The sequence below is a fragment of the Sceloporus undulatus genome, chromosome 2 (assembly GCF_019175285.1).
Source record: "Sceloporus undulatus isolate JIND9_A2432 ecotype Alabama chromosome 2, SceUnd_v1.1, whole genome shotgun sequence".
NCBI classification, from domain to species: domain Eukaryota; kingdom Metazoa; phylum Chordata; class Lepidosauria; order Squamata; family Phrynosomatidae; genus Sceloporus; species Sceloporus undulatus.
In genome coordinates this window covers 37,869,998-37,889,192 of record NC_056523.1, presented here as the reverse complement: position 1 = coordinate 37,889,192, position 19,195 = coordinate 37,869,998, and the positions used below count along the sequence as shown (strand labels likewise).

General features: G+C 40.0%; 1 protein-coding gene across 5 annotated transcripts in view; it reads left to right on the top strand.

The window, feature by feature from the left end:
* The window catches only part of SHQ1 (SHQ1, H/ACA ribonucleoprotein assembly factor), a 104,015-nt gene that overhangs the window by 76,530 nt on the left and 8,290 nt on the right, over nt 1-19,195 (top strand). For 4 of the 5 annotated variants that reach the window (XM_042451698.1, XM_042451700.1, XM_042451699.1 and 1 more), the window contains exon 12: nt 10,275-10,427. The exons of the other annotated variant lie outside the window; for it this stretch is intronic. In XM_042451698.1, the coding sequence (XP_042307632.1) occupies nt 10,275-10,427 (153 nt within the window). The remainder of the gene's footprint in view (nt 1-10,274; nt 10,428-19,195) is intronic. 5 annotated transcript variants of the gene reach the window in all.

Sequence of the window (19,195 nt, the reverse complement as noted above, 5' to 3'; positions counted from 1 at the left end):
TTACAACAAATATGCGCACATAGTAACAAATACGGAATGTATCCAAATCTGTTCCTGCTACTCTTTCTCCTTGGCATTTAATATCCTTACAAAAGAATGGACTGCTGCTGTCTTTTATTGGCTTTGGCTTTGTACACAGAAATGCAAGAAAGTAAATAGGAAGATTTGACAGATGAATTGTTTGTTTCTGATGTCAGATCTGTGTTTGAATTGTGGGCCACTTGAGCTGCATCCTTTTCAGCGCTCTCCAGCTGAGTGGCCTCATGATGAGTCTCTTTGTGTGAGGAGAGCTCTCCAGGGAATGGTCTTGGCGAGGGAGGCTAGAAGTGGTGTGTGGGTGAGTCACTCACAGCTTGTTCTCTTCAGCAGTGTCTGACAGGTGCTTCAGGAAGCACTGTGGCTGAACTGCTTTGCCATAGTGGAGATCGGAAAGGCATCTCGACAGCTAGGCTTGTTTGAACAGCGTGTGTGAGTCACTTCAACGCTTGCAAGATTCTTCACTTTCTGGCTTGATTTATAAGCATTGTTGTGCTTTTTGGCTTTCAGAAATAGTTTTTTCTTCCATCTTTGTATCCTACACACACAAAAAAAATATTTGAATGTATTATTTAGTTTGTTTTTGATTTCATCTGTCTTTCTCCCAGAGCTTGGATCCATTGTGGCTCCAAAACAGGCAATAGAACTGATGTACAGGTGATTATAGTGGAATTCCTTATTTTAGAAGTTTCTGGGACAAGCAAGAAACAGTGTACCTGTGACATTACACATTACAAGAAAAGAGATTCTGCATAAATATTAGGAAGAACTTGTTTACTCTAAGAACTGTTCATGGGTAGAATAGATTGCCTCAGGGTGGTAAATCCACCATCTTTGGAGGTCTTTGAACAGAGGATGGATAGGCATCTGTCAGGAGTGCTTTAGTGTGTATTCGTATTTGGTAGGGGATTTGACTATATGTGGTCACTTCCAACTCTAATATTCTGTGATTCTTTGTATTAATAGAAACTTATTTTTTCCAAGTTCTTTTTTTAATCTCATTCCTTTTCACAAAAAGCTTAAAGCACTGTGCAAAGTTATGCGCCTTTTCTGCCTCACAGCAGTATTGGTGAAATACATTAGATGGAGTAGGAGAAGGTGACTGAGAGCTAGAGAGGAGGGAAGTACTGTACAGTTCTAGGAAAGATATTTATTACAAGATGTTGGGTATTTGCGAAGATCATACCCTACCCATCCATATTCCTAGGCCTTGGAAACGTGGCCTTTTGGATCGTAAATTTGAGAATCCCCAGCCACTTGTCTAGAGTAGCTGAGATAATGTTACCCAAAATACTGGAGTCCCGGTAGGGCACCCACAATTGACTTCAATTGAGAAATTGATTTAGCTCAATAGGAAGCAGCGAGTGGGCTTGGGTAACTCTTAAAAGCAGGGGTTTCAGCCTATGTATAATGGTTTCAAACCCAGAACTCCAGACGGCAGATTCCAAATTAGTTTATTTATAACAACAAAGATAAAAATCAATTTCCATTCAAAGGTACTCACACATACGTGCACACATATGTGTGTGCACCCACACACACACACAAGAGTTAGTGATGTAAAAGGTGGTAGCTGATAGCAATTTCAGAGGGTTTTAGCAGCAGACCATACGTTACCAGGTTGAGGCATGGAGCTCTGATTAGGGATGCAGTGGATGATTCTGGCTTAGCACGCAGCCAGGACCTTGTGCTGGGGAGTCAAGGGAGAAATGGGCAGAGTATCTGTCTGCGTTCAGCCAAGAACCTTGAATTGGGGCTGCCCCAAACAGGCATAAATATAGGGTGAAAACCTAAATGACCTGAGGCAGTTTTTAGGCCTTTGAAAGGTTTATTCCAGGAGGAAGAATGGCCAGAGGTTTGGAGAAATGACAGAGCAATCAATCTAGAAGTCTCACACAAAATAGTGTCATCTGCAGAATGATGTGCCTTTGATTCCCAGCCTTTTGGCAAATACCCAGTGCCCTCCATCATACACCTGTGTGAAGGGATTGTACAGATCCCAGCCTGAAAAGACCTATTATGTCTGTGCACTAACGCTCCCAAGTCAAGTCTGCTGGCTATGTGATAAAACATACCTTTTAATATCAAGCTGATATCAAAGGTCAACTTAGGGGAGAAGGAGGGCTATCCCATGTGATAACAATAGGAATGTGTGATCCAAAAGGTAGCTTTTCTAAGTTCAGCCTATTCATATGAGCATCCGTGAATCTCTCTCTACTCTTTGCAACTGTAGACTTAAGCCAGAAGCAAGTGCAGCACTACAGATATTGCTAAATTGCAAAATCCCAGTAGTCCTAGCCATCATAATAAGTGGTGAGGAATGTTGAGAGATGCAGTTCAAAAACATTTAGTTCCTACCCCTAGCCAAATGCTAACCTCAAACTGCTATCTGTTTAATTTTTGTTTTCTTTAGCACTCCCTGGATTTTTCTATTTCACATCATTTTGTCCATCCTGGATGTTCCTTGAGTCATGTCATAGCATAGCATAGCATAGCATAGCATTTCCTTTTTCTTTTTATTCACCATTATAGCTACTTTTGTAAGTCGTGAGAGTATACAGAGTAGTTATAAAGCTTATTCTTGAGTGATTCTGTATCAGACTACCGCCCACACTGGGTTTCTAGACCGTCTACCATCCACTTTTCCTCTTTGAGAGAATGGTCTGAATAATTTCAAAATAGCTTTGAAATGGGTGAGAGAAACTTCCTGTGGCAAAACGTTGATCCCTGAAAACAGGAATGGAAGAATCTAGCTTTTGCTGGTCAACCATGATGTTAGCATCTGCTTTAGACCATGCTGCAACTGCCAAGAGAGAACTGTGTCACTGCACTGAACATAAGGAACAGATGCAAGAGCTCTTCTTGCCAAAGTTCCAAAGCTACAATATTTGCACCACTACTTAGCAAAAGCTGCAATTATAAAACCAGTAGTATTCAGATGGTGTATAATTTGTGTACACAATGCCATGAAAGACTAATCTGCCCTTTAGGCTAAGTTCTTGTAGAGTCTCGCTAATTACCAGGGGACACATCATGTTGCATGTGTTTGCAAGGAAGCTAGAAACAGTTCTTTGTACTAATGCAGCATGTAGCCCTACAGATTGCTCTGATTCTGACAGAGTCTTCTGCAAAGAAAGGGGAGGGGGTTAAGGTTTTTAGTTTCTGTATTCTGAGCAAATGAGTCCATCTGTCTTGTTTTCCACAGAGCAAGCATGGAGAGCATTAAAAATTATTAATAAACTTACATGTAGGGTTAAGTACACATATTATTTGAAAACTTTGTAGACAACTCATTGAAAAGTGCTCATTAGAAAAAACCTAGAAGGTGTAATGAGGGATGTTCCCAGCCAGTTTTTGCACGGTTGAAGGTATAATTTATGATGATCTAGTTCTCCAGGAGTATTTTTCGACAATAGTTTGTACAACAGTTTATTTGTATAAGGCACAGCAACCATTACAAAACATTACAAGCAACAAGCATATGTTGAATATTTTTCAAAACTTTTTGCTTTCTGCAAAGGAATGCTTTAGTTTTGAAAGCTGATAGATTTTTAAAAACTGTTGTGATTAATTATTGAAAATTCTACTGTTTGCTTTTTTAGGGGACTTCTCTCCTTTTATAATGACATGTATGCTTCAGTATCTGCTACATTACTGACCCTGGTTAGCTCTGTGTGAGAGGAGCTGCTTCAGTGCGCCCATCTGTGTAGCTTTCAATTTTAAACTGAAGCTTAATTGAGCGTCTCGTGTATTTTAATTCTGCACCTTCTGTGGTTAAATTATGCCAGCTTTTTATCATCTCTGCATTTGCTGCTCAAATGTTCAAGGATTTTATTTCCAAGGTGTAGAATCTTGACTCCTGGTTTCTTATAATTTTGGAAGGTTAGTGCAGATGGCCTCCTTGACTCTCTTTGAAATAAAAAAAAAAAAAACAAAAGCAAAAGAAACACTGATGTTAGCGCTATCATTGGAAGGTTGGCATTTACTCTTTCTAGATGGATTTTCTAATGGTTATATAACATATCCAGTAGTTTCCTTGTCTATAAAAGCTGTTTTGTTGAACATTGTAGACAACTAGCCTAACATTTAGATAAAACACCATCAAGGGGGAAAATATAAGCAGTTCTCTGGGGAGAAGCTAATTCTGCTGTGATTCTCTCTTCCTGCCTGTGTCATTGTCTATTTGGATCAGTCAGTGAGAAGGAATGTTAACATCCTCTAGTTAAGTTCAGAAGCCTTGGTTTTTCTGTTATCAACTTTTCTTTTAAATCTTCTCTAGTGCATGTGTGCCCATACAGTAAGGCTGAGAAGGAAAAGGAAATATATATATATGTTATGCAGAACCTCTCCTTTAGGCTCCTGCCCTAAGCTGCATACAGGATAACATGAATGAGAAGGAAGAAAGGGAAACCTTTGGTGGAAAAAGAGCAGGTACTGTAGTCTTCTTATACTTAGTCCTGCTACACTTATTGTGTAGCCTATTAAAATCAATATTCATCTGATACTCTGTTGGACTCTGGAGACCAGGGTTCAATTCGCAGCTCAACCATGAAACCCACTGGATATCTTTGAGCCACATGCTCTCAACCTCAGGGGAAGGCAATGACAAACCATCTCGGAACAAATCTTGCCAAGAAAACCCCATGATAGGTTTTCCTTATGGTCACTATAAGTCAGAAATGACTTGAAGACATACAACAACAACCGCAACAACAACAGAGTGCTGAAAAGGTTATTGAGAAACAAGTAGAAATTTTGGGTTGCTGCTGCTGTGTGCCCTTAAGTTATTTTTGACTTGTGTCTGACTTTCCTCTGAGGTTGAGAGTGTGTGACTTGCCCAAGGTAACCCAGTGAGTATCCATGGCCAAGCAGCGTTTTGAATCCTGACTTTCTAGAGTCGTAGTCCAGCACTTAAACCACAACACTATGCTATCTGATTTGTTGTGTTGCCATTATAATGTGTACATTCAGACATAGATATGACAAATGAGTATTAGGGACAGACAGCAGCAAGAATACAGAATGGACTAAATCCATAACAGTGTTAAGTCAGCATTACAGATCTTAACTACACAGTAGTTTACGGAAGCACAGAATTTACAGAAGTATGGTAAATTGAAAAAACTACTTGTCCACCAGTGATCTTAGCAACCCTGACCTAAGGCATAAAGATAGGGCCAGGCCCCAGTAGTATTTTATTCCTGTGCAAAATGCACAGCCCATAGCTAGAGGAAAGCGCCAACAGCTCAGTGAGACCCCCTCCCTCTCAGCTGGAACTGATTGTTATTTATTTCACAGTCTGCTTTGGTAGAAGAAAAAGGCCCATGTAAACTCTGCAAAGAGAAGGCATTATATTTTTGTGTATGTGTGTATTAAAATAAGTGACTGTCAGAAACCATTCCTTGAAAGTTCTTGGGAAAGATTTTAAAGCAGATATCACAATTCTGTAAAATGGCAATTGGGTCCATTGTATCAAAGCAGAGAGCCAATCACTTCTCCCTTTCAGAGTAGACTTTGCTCTGATATTCATTCACAGACAGAATGATACCATCCTGTGCTCAGCAGTATAGCTGACTGATTTACAAGAGGGTATTATTTAATTTCTCTAAAGCTGACAGGAGACCTGAGCAAAGAATAGCTCCATTAGCAAGAGGTGAAAAGTGTAAAATGCTGAACTGTAGGGTGTGTCAGATCACCTTGCTTTTCCATTATCTGTCTTGCCATAAACCTTAACAGCTTTTAGCAAGAATGTGAATGTAATTCTGGGCAAGGCCCATCAGAAGTTCAGAGTTGGGCACTGAAACTACACCATAATTGCTTTACTTACAAAGGGGAAACTGCCTGAACAGATTACTCAGCAAAGACTGTGCAGCCTGCCAGGAGAACAAATTTACCTGTTCTGGTTACTGCCAGGCTACAATTATCGCTCTTCTCAGTATTCCTTAGAGAGATGGACCTGCAACTTGCTCGCTGTCCTAGGATTTACTGTTGTTTTCATAACATCTCCACAGCTGAAGCTGAAGCTGGATGGGGTTCCTATCATTTGCTTATTGCTGAAGTGCCTTCCCATCCACAGAAAATACCAGTAAGAAGGATGGGATGTTTATGAATGTTTTTGGATCATGAAACATAAGATCCTCTAAGCAAACAGTATATTGCAGAAAGTCAAGGTTATTACATGAATCCTTTTGGCTTGCTTTTTTAAAAATATAGTCTTTCCCCATGATAGATGCCTTGCTGGCGAATATATATATATATATATATATATATATATATATACATATTATCAGTTATGCCCATCCTCATATAATACAGGGTGATTCAAATAGAATTGTGCAAAAGTAAAGCTGTTCTCATTAAGTTTGGTACAATTCTTTTTTAATTACCTGATACTTTAACACAGGTCCAAAACACACTGCAGAAATAATCTAGTTTCAGACTGTTTTAACTGTTCAGTGCCATGGAATCCTGGGAGTTGTGGTTTGTTGTGGACCGGAGCTCTCTGACAGAGATCTCATAAAACTACAGTTCCCAGAATACCCTAGCATTGAACAAGGGTATTCTGGGATTATTTTTGCAGTGTGTTTTGGACCATAATCCTACTGACCTCAATTTTGCTATTTATTTCTCAAGTTTAACCTTAGCTTCACTGTGAGGCTTTGACACTTGGTCTCCCTATAACCATGTTTTAAGGGAACCCCAGAACCCTACAGAAACTCTTCTGACTTCTTCCTGAAGTCTTCAATCTGGGCCAGCAATTGCTTCATCAGACTTTTTAACCCCTGGGTGCCATTCAAGCATTCACTTCACCTAAAGGTTGCCTGAAGAGTCATCTTCTCCCTCAGAACCTCTTCAGCCCTGACATTTCAGCCTCCAGGTTGGTATTCCGATCTTGGTCTTAGTGCTGCTTTTGCTACTCCCCATTTTCCTGTTGATAGAAGCTCTTCAGCTCTTATTCTGTTCTAAGGGTTCTTCTAGCTCCTTGTCTTCAGCTGCCCACTTCCCAGTTGAATTGTGCCAGCTGATTTTCTGCTTTTTATTATCGTCACAGCTTCAACCAGACTTTCAACCGCTCTGGAGTTACAGCAGCCAGCACTTCTTCATGACCCCCTTGTCTGAAATTCAGCACCTATACAATTTCTCAACAAACCACCAATCAGACTTAACCAGTTTGGATTCCTTAAACACACATGTTTGAAGCTTTGCTTCCTGGCTTGTTCTCTGTTACTAGTACTGTAGTTAGAAACATTTGATTATTATTAAATAGATAGCTAGTTAGTTAGTTAGTTAACCATCCTGCCACCAAGTGGGTAAACAATTTATCTCTCTCTGACCCAAACCTAGAGTAAAATAAGCATTTTCTTCTTTTTCCTATTAACTCCTTGATTTTAACAGATATTATTAAAAAGTACAGTCCGTCTTCCATATCAACAGATTCAAGCATCCACATCTTGAAAATATTTTAAAAGTATATAAATTACAAAAAGCAAGCCTTGATTTTGCCATTTTATATAAAGGACACCATTTTACTATGCCATTGTATTTAATGGGATTTAAGCACCCATGGATTTTTGTATCCACAGGGGTCACCAAACCCCAGCGAACACCAAGGGCCCACGGTACATGTTAACCAATTAAGCATTTACCACACAACTTTGCTGTTTCTTTACAAAGGCAACACAGATTTACTGACAAGGAGACATGTGCTAGGAAATCATAGCTGTCCTTGCAGCATGTATAGTGGTGTGTGTGTTTGGAATCCCAGACTATATGTGTATAATATGTCACATGCTGTAACCATAAGGTGTGAAGTTTTACTTGTTTTAACCTTTGTTCTGTATCCTTAGAAAACAGTTTGCTCCAAATGTATCTTATAAATATAGTGGGTATAGTTTGTGTTTTTTCTTGGCTGTAGTTACAAATTAGCTGAAGCAACAATGGGCACTTTTGACAGATTTACAGGGTGTACAGACCGGCGATAAAGGCTGGCCTGGGGGCAGAGTGGGGGCATGGTGTCTGCATGACGCCTTCCCCAGCTCTGCTCCCATGCCAATGTAATGCTGCGCCCTGCACCACACTGAGGATGGTGTCACTGCACTCCTCTGGCACTGCATCCAAAGGAGTGCCGAAAAGCCATGGCACCAGCAGCTATGCCTCCCTTTTCACGGTGCAAAAAGGCGCCTTTTTGTGGCTCCTTTTTGCACTGCAGAAAGGCCAGATCAGGGCCACAGTGTGTAGTTGCCACGGCCCCGATCTGGCGCTAAAAGGGGTGGCTGCAGGCTGCCCCTTAGGGTTGGTCTGTCAAGCCCCTTAGAGCCATACGGATACTTGACGATCCCAGAGTTTGTGACACTTGAAAGATGAATTGAGTTGTAGCACATAATAACTGGTGAGAGTAAGGAATATTGTGGAAACGTCATTTATACTCAGTTCTTGTTAGGGCTCGAACAGGAAGAGTACAGTAATACTCATTATTATTATTACATTTGCTGATATGAGATTTAAAATTAAGTGGATTGAAGATGAAATTATTTTTGGCTGATTCCAATCTGATACTTTTCCAAGAAAAATCGTTTAGAAAGGGCACCATAGAAATTGTTCTATCCAGATGTATCTACAGTCTGTGACCATGACTTGTGTTTGCATGTCTCCAAATACTTTTGTGCAGAAAAAAAATATCATTATAAAATCATCCCTGCTGTCCTGGTTAAGGTATATTGACACTGAATAAAACAGGCTAAGGCATTTTTAAATTGGTTAGCCCAATTTTGGAAGGTTTTCTAAAATCAGTGAAGATTTAAGGACTTCTTGAACAAAATGTAAGTCAAAAACAACAGAAGGGAAACAAGATGATGCTACTAGGCTGCCCTCAGCAGTATGGTGCTGACTCTCAGTTGTCACTCAAGATATGTGGGCAACTTCTAGGGATGCTGCCTCCTTTACTTTGTCTGTTCCCTAAAGCTGTATGTTAACTAAAACATGCATAAGATCAATTTAGCTTTCAATTAAACATTTTCCTTAAGCAGTTGGCACTGCGTCAACTGATAATTACTATGCACAACACTTTGAAAAGGCCTTATTATACTTGTTTATGTAGGATCACTCTTGGCATAATAATAAGCTATCATTACTACAAATGTACTTACTGTATGAGCACACCTTAATGTAATCACAAGACTCAATTTATCACATGGGAGAATTAAAAATGAGTGACTTTAATCTTGCTAAATTAAATGGTTATCAGAAGAGCTTTAAAACTTCAGGGCACATTTACCAGGTCCCTCTGTCCCTCTGCTTTGCTTCACACACTTTCTTGTCTTAGCTAAGCTGCCTAGGGTCACATTCACACAGTCTTTTTGTTTTTCTCCTTTAATGCATAATGATTATTGAGCAATGCCCCATCTCCTAGTTCTTCTCTTGGGGAGTTGTTTGCACTGTGCTTCCTGCAGCTTGGCTCAGTTTTCTGCTACTGGCATAGATGTCTTTTGCTTATTTTTAACAGGCAGATTTTTGATACTTGGAAGATCAAATTACCAAGTTTGTTTACTTTTACAGAAAAAAAAAGAGGGGGAGGGTTAGCTTGAACATTCCTGTTTAACAGGTTTCTGTCAGCAGTAGTCAGGTTTGGTGAGGAGAAATTGAATGACAGAACACAGTGCTTTGCAAACAAAACATCCACAGTTCAATTCCAGGTATTTCAAGGGTGCATGTACACATGTGCGTGAATGCATTCTAAAGACTGTGGTTAGCATAGTTCCTGATTCTGTATATGCTGAAATTTGATATGGAGTTAGAGGAATCATTGTCTTGGAAGAGGTCTCATGAGCCCATCTCTTTGCTCAATGCAGGATCTCCAGCTAAAATATCCCCAGCAGATAGCTATCCACTCTCTTTTTGAAGACATTCTAAGGAAGAGACCTCACCACCTCTCTAGGCAATTTGTTCCACTGTAAGAATATTTCGTATCTATATAAAGCCAAATGCAGCTGAGTCAGTGCACTATGAGTTTGTGGTAGAAACAGGATAAAGTATTCAGAATTTTTTTGTGAGTTTTTTTTTTAAAGGAAACTTACAGTTATTGCTTTAGGAAATCCATCTTGGGATAGGAAAGGGGATAGATGAAATAAGATTACACAAACTTCAATACAAGAGCCCCTTGTGTGGATGTGAGCCATTATGAGGCTTGAGCCTAGATTAGTTTTCTGGAATTAATATTTCTATTCTTAATACTTCAATAGAGCCTGGTGTACAGCAAAGCAAGCAATGCAGATAAAATTAACATGTACAGGATTGAATTGGAAAAGCTGGAGAAGCCATATATCGCTACTTGCAGGAATGCTTCCAGGATCTATGTGCAGTCAGCACAAACCTTGCAGCCTATCAAGTCAATGGTAAACAGACCAAAAAAACTGAGAATATGTTTTTACGGGAATGTGCTTGAAATGATTCGTAGAGTATTTCCCTCAGTTAATAGGTCTCAAAGCAGAATACAGGGGAGCTGTTGTCTGCCTATGTCTGATTTATATCAGCCTGGTTCATGTAGTTGTCTCTTCTTCTGGAGTTAGTCACATCACTTTAAATGAGCTGATGAAGAACAATGTCAGAATTTAAGAGCTGAACTTCGTGGCACAAAAATAATGTATTACTGATGAAATCCACATTATGAAGTGGAGAGGGAACTTTATTGGGCATGTAAAAGTTCATTGAGAGGGCTACTAATGGCTGGCAACAAAAATGTAAGTCTTGTTAGATGTTTGAGCTAGATAGGTTTGCAAAGGTGGTTTTGCAAAGTTTTTCAGCTGTTGCTGTGGCATATGAAGAAAGAAGAGTTAGTAGTAGTTAAGTTACAGGGTTGGAACCCTTGACTCTTTCATCCACATCAGGGACTAAAATCCAGATCCAGCTGTGTGAGAATATTGCTAGAGAAGGAGAAAAGGAACTCTTTGTTCATCCCCCCTGAAATCTTCATGTATAACCCCCAAGCTCTTCTATAGGGCCAGGTTGGGTGGGGGGCACACAGAGGCCTGCTGGGAGAAAGAAGAACATCTTATCCTCTTCTCCAGTGGGAGAGTCCTGGGAATTGTATGTTTCCCACAAATATAGTGGATCTACAACATTATGTTTTGATCTGCATAATGAATGAATGTAAGTAGATGTACCCACAAGAATTAAAAGAAGCTTTTTAGACACCGTCTGACTAGGGTCATGATACTGAAAATGAGAAAGGGCTCCTTTCCTTTAATGGTTGTATAGAAGAGAGAATTTCATCAGGAATGCTTTTCATGCATTCTTACATAAAAGGTAACACTTGTAGAAATTTCATTTTCTATAGAACCATTAAAGATACTGGAGCCATTTCCAGTTTTCCAATTTAACAACTCTTACTTCTGACACACATGACATTAGAACAGGACTATTGATTTTCTTTCTCTGTTCATTTTCTTTTTCTTTCTCTATTACCTGCCTTTTTGTAAAATACTGATATCCTCCCACCACATCCTTTCCTAAGTTCCTTTTGTGAACATAACTGTATCCTAATGGCCAGAGAGAGATGAACTTGCAGTTTCAAAGTCTTTTCATGTTTCAGGCTGTACATTTATCTATCAGTCTACAGTCAGACAAGAGGTATCTGATTCTCAAAGGAGTTTAATTTTTGGCATGTTAGTGCAGACAGAGTAATGAAATAAATCCTCTGGAAAAAGGCAGAATTGCTTCATTTTGGAATATAATTAGTCTTACTCAAAGAAACGAGAGTCTGTACAACTCAAGGGGAACGATGGAAAAGTGTATGGTTAAGATATGACAGAGAAGGAAGATGTGTCCAAAGGGAGCAGCTAGCAGATGGGGAAACTGGGACTGGATAGGGGAAGGGAAATGAAAACTGAGAATACTGGCACCAGCGGGAGTGGGACATGAACCCTTTTAGCAAAGAAAAGTTCACACTTTGATACTGTCAGAAAAAGCCTGGGGATACAGTTAGAGCTGAAGATTTCCCTGCAATGAGATGAATGTTCTGGCAGTCCCAGTGGGTGACTGTTTTCAACAAAGCTTTCTTTAGAAAAAAAAATCAGGTCAACATGAAAATGATAATGGAAGCTTTGGGGGGGAGAACTCATTTGTTGAAAATATACCTCCCAGAGCATCCTACAGCTTGTTCTGACAAGGATTTTCCTTTACTGGGACTACATTCGAAGAGCTGTTCTTGACAACATATCTGCCTTTGTCAGGATGTTTTCTTTAGCCACTTGACACTGGGGTTGTGCTCTTTTGATGGCAGCTGTTTGGCTTGCCTTTGGCACGGAAAGGGATACCAGTTGGGGGTTCTCATGTGACAGGAAGTGCTCCCCACTCCTGCAGATGATACGATGTACCTCTACTCAGGACTGTGTTTTGCAGCAGAACTGGAAGACAAGCCATTGCTACCATATCTCTGAAAATAAATGCCAGGGTCTTGTTTGAATGAGTAATGCGTGTGCCTGGCTCCCAGCCAGACCTGTGAGCTGCTGCAATGCTTCTGAAGTTCTGAAGTTTGCTGATCTGGCTGGGAGCCCAACATATGTAATATTTATCCTGATAATGTTGCTGCTTGTCTTTTCAAAGGCGTGGGTGTGTTGCTCTGTAGTTTCTGTGCACATACCAGAGTGTGAACCCTCTCACGCTTGAATACCCTAATTGCTCCAGCTTTTGCACTGAGAAAAGATGGTGGTTGTATTACAACAAAATATTTTTCTTTATCATGTGACGTTGCAACCCTTTCTGTATTGTGGGAGCAAGCCCTGGGGCAGTAAGGACAGAACAGTTGCCATTTCACGGATGTTAAACTTATAGGCCTGTTCTTTAAAATGAATTATTTGCAACTGAACTTTAAGTGACTTTTATAACTGCCCACAAAGACCGGGTAGTCATGCACTTGTGGTGCACCCCACACAGTGTTTCTGAGCTCTAAAAAATCTTCCTCAGTATCATTCTGTCTCATAAAGCCCTAAACAATTTTCAGCTTATGTAGTTTGACACCACTTCCTTTTCTTTGGCCTATGGAAATTTTACAGTCTTATGCAAATAGTTTACTTTGTCTGCCAGGTACGTTCAGTGATGATTTGTGAACAGAGGGAACATCCCTTGCTAGACATATAATCAAGTCAGCTTCAGTTGTGAGCCTTCATTCTGGGCGTTGATTGATATATGCCTAGCAACGGCTAGATGTTACTTCTGCATATACTCAACGATAAGTCGACTTCATGTATAAATCAGAGGCAGGTTTTAAAGCCTTAAGGATTTTTATATCATCCATGGATAAATTGAGAGTAAAACTTAGAGGCGTGTAAGAAAGGCTGTAAGGATGAAGCAAAGGAAAACAATGCTAAAGAACTTTCAAAATTCCATCAGGCATAACTGTTTGTGCTCCCACTAAATGCTGGATGGATGAGAGAGCAGAGGAGGGTCAGTGCTTCCAGGACAGATTATACTCTTGCCTTTCACCAGGGGATGGTTCTTTTTAAATACGAGTTAAAGTACAGTACTTACATTGACCCATGGATAAGTCAAGCCAGGTTTTTGGCGTCAATTTTTTGACTAAAATTTCTAGATTTATACATGGTGATAATTATGTTATAATTTTAAGTCTTTAGAACATGCAGGGGTAGCAGTGCTGGCCAAGTATACAGTTGGCCCTCCTTATACACGGATTTCTTATCCACGGATTCATGCATCCATGGATTGAAAATGTTAAAAAAGATTATAAATTACTAATAGCAAATCTTGATTTTCCATTTTGTATAACTGACACCATTTTGCTATGCCATTATATTTAATGGGACTTGAGCATCCATGGATTTTGTTATCAACAGGAGGTCCTGGAACCAAACCCCAGCAGATAACAGGGACCCACTGTGTTATGCATTTCGGTTGACCAATAAAGGTATCACTGTTTGGTGGATTTAAGTCCTTATGATCAAACATGCCGCCCCCACCCCCACCCCCCAAAAATAAACTATTGTGGGACAGTATTTAGGAGAGGTTAATTGCTCTGGTATGTGTCATGAAGCGGGGGGGGATCTGCCGTGGTTGCAGATGGAAAGCATTCTTTACTAGAAAGCTTTTTGAAAAGCAAAGAAGGCAACCCAAAAAAGCAATAAAATTGCATGAAATATGGAGCAGGAGAGAGACAGAAAGAAAGAAATGGGAACCAGGTATAAATAGCAGGCATACATCCTGTTTTTTGCAGTAGAGTTTTGTCTCAGGCTATCAATCAACTTTTCACCACTTCCTGCAACAGCAGGTCTGCTATAAATCCTGCCGTAACTGACTGGGTTTCATTTCCTCTGCCAAACCCTGCTAACCTGCCAGGCATGACACAGTGACACCAGAGCGAGCAGCTGATAATGTAATACACAGCTCCTGTGAGGCAAAAGTTAAAGTGCTTGTTCTTTCAGCTGAATGATTTTAAAGATCTTTATATTTTAGTTCCCAGGGGGGATAATTACTCAGTATAACGCACAGTGATTTTTAAAAAAGAAAATCTCCTAAAGGAATTTTACTTAAAAGTGTGTGGAGAAGATGGGGTGGTGTTTCTTGTGCTCTCACCCTTTTCTAAATTTCATTCATTCCAGGAGGTAGTGCAAGATCTGTTAAAAAAAATTGTTCCAACAAAATCTTTTAGTTCAACCTCAATTATAAGACAATTAAGGGATAGGTGGTGGCTCTGCAGCAGCACCCATATATGAGGTCCAAGTTCAACCTTTCGTATTTTGAATTAAAGAATCTCAAGGAGCAGCGCTAACTACTGAAGGTGACTCTACTGAATAACTGGACGTTTCTCAATGAGCTCGACCTGATCTCAACTCTCGGCATTCTGAGAAGAGTAAAGGTGGAACTCAGTTCAGTTTCTGTAAGAGCGTTTAAAAGCACTCAGACAGCATAAAATATTGGATTTGATTTATGTCCTGCTCTTCACTCAAAATAGGACTTAGAGCACCTTACAATATATGTTAAAAGCAAAATACTGTAGCTAAAACATTTCCCAACATTTAAGGGAAATCTCACACACACGTAACACACACTTACAATTAAGCCCCATTAATCCAAGTGTTACAGATTAGTTATTATGCCATGGCTAATTAGCTGTCGAAGCCCTTCATTTATAATTCCCTTGGTATTTATTTTAATTGAACAAGCAGACTGCTCTTTCATGGAGTGGTAGGAAAGAAGGAAAGGAAAGGAACTGTTCTGAAGCAAACAATTTAGATTCAAAACTTACACAAAGGTGTTATTTGTTTCATATTATATATTTGCCAAGAGAGAAGGATGCTAATCAGGCCAGGCAAGATTTTGTCCAGTCGTGTGGCTGTAGTGGTTAGGCAACCCCTTGTTTCTTTTTTAATCTAAGAATTTTTGAACACAGGTGCCCTACATATTTACCCTGAATTTTAGCAGACACCATATTTAAAACTCATGTCTGCAAGAAGAAAAGCAGGAAGATAAAAATTTCTTTTTGTGATCCTTTGGGATTCCATGTAGACACTCTTTTGAATGTTGCTGGTTCATTCCCTTTTTTGATTCCATCACAACTGTAAATATAGTTGCTCCTTCATATTAGTGACTTTGAATTTTGCAGATTCGATTATTTGTGGATTTGATTAATATGTTCACTCTATGAATGTCTAGGTCCCCCAGTGTGATTCTGCCAGAGGTTGACCATATAGTCATGCTGGAAGACCTAGAGATTCCTAGAAGAAAAGAAAAAACTTCTCTAGGCATTTGTAGGTCCTCCAGCATGATTCTGTAGTCAACCTCTGGCAGACGTTGACCATAGAGTTGCACTAGAGAACCTAGAGATTGCTAGAGAGGTGTTTTTTATTTGCAGTTTTCCCATTTTCATGGGGGTCCTGTGACCCTAACCCCAGTGAATGTGGAGGGCCCACTGTAAAGCTTTTTTGTTGTTACTGTATACTAATCAGTGAAGAATTTGGGTAGGATTGCTAGACAAAATGCAATATGGTGTATTGATGGGATGAGGTGAAGTGTCCCACTCTTACCTCAGGCTTAGGACATCTGGAAGCAATATTGAAAGTTGGGAGTATCATTCAGCACTAAATGCATGTCTTCTTAGTAGATAATTGGAGTGATGCAGGCTGCTGACATCAGATGTCCACCAACTGTGCAAATGGTGGTTCTGTTACCTTCTATCATCACCTCCCTAGTGCCCAACAGCAGGGTAGGATTTTCCCTTCGCTCTTTTATTGGCCATGGTGCTGTCAGATTTGCTAAGCAAACCACCTGCATATTTACCACCCTTTTACTGCTTGGTTTTAAAAAAAAAGTGCAAAATGCTTGAGAAAGTTCTCTTGCTCTAAAAGGTTAAATTTTTCACTTGTCAAGATACTTCCCCCATCCAGTCGCTCCCTCTTTCCATCCATCAAGGGCAGATAATTAACTGATAAAAACAGAATATATATACCTCATCCTTTCAAGTGTTCAGTGAAGGAATAAATAATATTTCCTTGCACGACGGGTGTCACAGCAAATTTGCAAAGAAATTAATGATGTTTTGAGGTCAAGGAGGCTTTAAAGAGCATACCCCCCCCCCACTATTGAATTATGAAGTATATGGAAATATAAAATTCTAGGGGATTTTATAAAAAGTGAGGCATCCCTTGTTTTCCTGTGAAATAATGCCTTACTGCCCCTGATTGCAGTACTTCAAAAGAAAGGAAATCATATATCAGTAGGGGGTCAAAAATTGAACTAGGTGCCTATATATTTCTGGCCTGAATTCAGAGTGCTGGTAATGACTTTCAAAGCCCTAAATGCTTTGTGACTTAAATATTTGAAGGAGATTCTCTCTCCATATGGGAAGGCAATGGTAAACCTCTGAACAAATCTTGCTAGGAAAACCGCATGATAGGCCTTAAGGTTGCCATAATTGGAAATTGACTTGAAAGCACACAACACACACACACACACTGTATGGACCTGCCCAATAGTTGAGATCTGCTGCAGCGTCCCTCCTCTGTTTCCCACAAATGGGAGCAATACACCATGTGGGGACATGAAAGAGGGTCTTCTCAGCCGTGGCACCCCAACGGTGGAATGCCCTTTTCTTAGAGACCCAAGTGACACCAGTGTTGGTTTTGATTCATCACCAAGTTAAAAACTGACTTTTTATAAGAACCCTTTGTGGTCTAACAGTGTCATTCTATCTGTATTCAGTCATATACTGTAGCCGTTCTAGACCACCACCCCAAAAAATGGAAAATCACCAATATCCAAGCCCCATTGGCTTGAATGGTGGTGGACGCCCACCCCATTTTGTCCCCCTCAGTTTTCTGCCTGTGAACAGGCGAGGGACACAGATTCCAAGTCCGCGAAAATGGAGGGGTAACTGTACTTAAATGTTTTTATCATGGTGTGACTCCAACTTTTTAAACAGTGCAGCTGTCTACGTGATTTCAGAACACTGAAATTATTTTTACTATTTTATATTTTGTTGTATTCTGCATTTTATATTGTACAGTGATTTTATTGTAAGCCATCACAGAGCTTATGATGAAGAGCAGGGTAGAAATACTGTATATAAGTAAAACCACATCTCATCCATTTGATTTTTATATTCCTGTCTTAGTACAGTGGGTGAGCATAAACTGCACCCAGAAATACACATTTCACCTGTGTTGTGCTGGTTACATTTGGCATTTCCAAAGGAGGCCTTTCATTAAGTTGCAATGAAATCCACTTGATTAATATTCTCCCTACAATACATCAGAGCAGGATTTTGTTTTCTTGGTTTTTTAAGGAACAGAGAGGTTTATTTAAATTGGTTATGTCCACGTGAAGAAGATGGAGAACTTCTAACAGGAGGCAGAGAAAATGCAGAACTACTCAACACCTTCTTTGCCTTAGTCACATAGTTCTCAAATTGAGGGAAATGGAGCAGAGGACACAATAGGGGAAATGCAGTACAGAATAAGTAAAGAGGTAATACAGGAATACCTGGTTAATCTAAATGAATTTAAGTCTTTGTGACCAGATGAACTACATCTAAGGGTATTAAAAGAACTGGCAAATGTAATCTCAGAACCATTGGCAATAATTTTTGAGAACTCCTGGAGAACATCAGAAATCCCAGCAGACTGGAGGAGGGCAACGTTGTCCCCATCTTCAGGGGGGGGGGGGGGGGGGGGGGGAGAGGATGCCAACAACTATCAACCAGTTAGTCTGGCATCAATACCAGGAAAGATTTTAGAGCAGATCATTAAACAGAGAATTTGTGAATATTTAGAAGGGCATGCCACAATCACATGGGTTTCTTAAAAACAAGTCATGCCAGACTAATCTGATCTCTTTTTTTGATAAAATTACCACCTTGTTAGATGAAGGGAATGCGGTAGACATAGCATATCTTGATTTCAGTAAGGCTTTTGATAATGCCCCCCATGATATTCTTGCAAACAAGCTAGTAAAATGTGCAACTGTTACATGGATTTGTAATTGGTTGACCGGCCGAACCCAAAGAGTGCTCAGCAATGGCTCCTCTTCATCCTGAAGAGAAGTGACCATTGGGTTGCCACAGGGTTCTGTCTTGGGCTCAGTGCTATTCAACATCTTTATCAATGACTTGGATGAAAGAATAGCGGGAATACTTATCAGATTTGCAGATGACTCCAAATTAGGAGGAATAGCTAATACCTCAGAGGCCAGGATCAAAATTCAAAATGACCTGAATAGACTAGAAAGCTGGGCCAAAGCTAACAAAATGAATTTCATTATGGGGAAATGTAAGGTACTGCACTTAGGGCAAAAAAAATGAAATGCATAGATATATGATGGGAGACACCTGGCTGAATGAGACTACATGTGAAAAGGATCTAGGAGTCCTAGTAGACCACAGGTTGAACATCAGCGGTATGCTGCAGCAGCTAAAAAGGCCAATGTGATTCTAGGCTGCATCAGTAGTGTAGTGTCTAGATCAAGGGAAGTTATAGTGGCACTCTATTCTGCTTTGGTCAGGCCCCACCTGGAATACTGTGACCAGTTTTGGGCATCACAGTTCAAAAAGGATGTTGAGAAACTGAAGCATGTCCAGAGGAGGGCAACCAGTTTTGGGCATCACAGTTCAAAAAGGATGTTGAGAAACTGAAGCATGTCCAGAGGAGGGCAACCA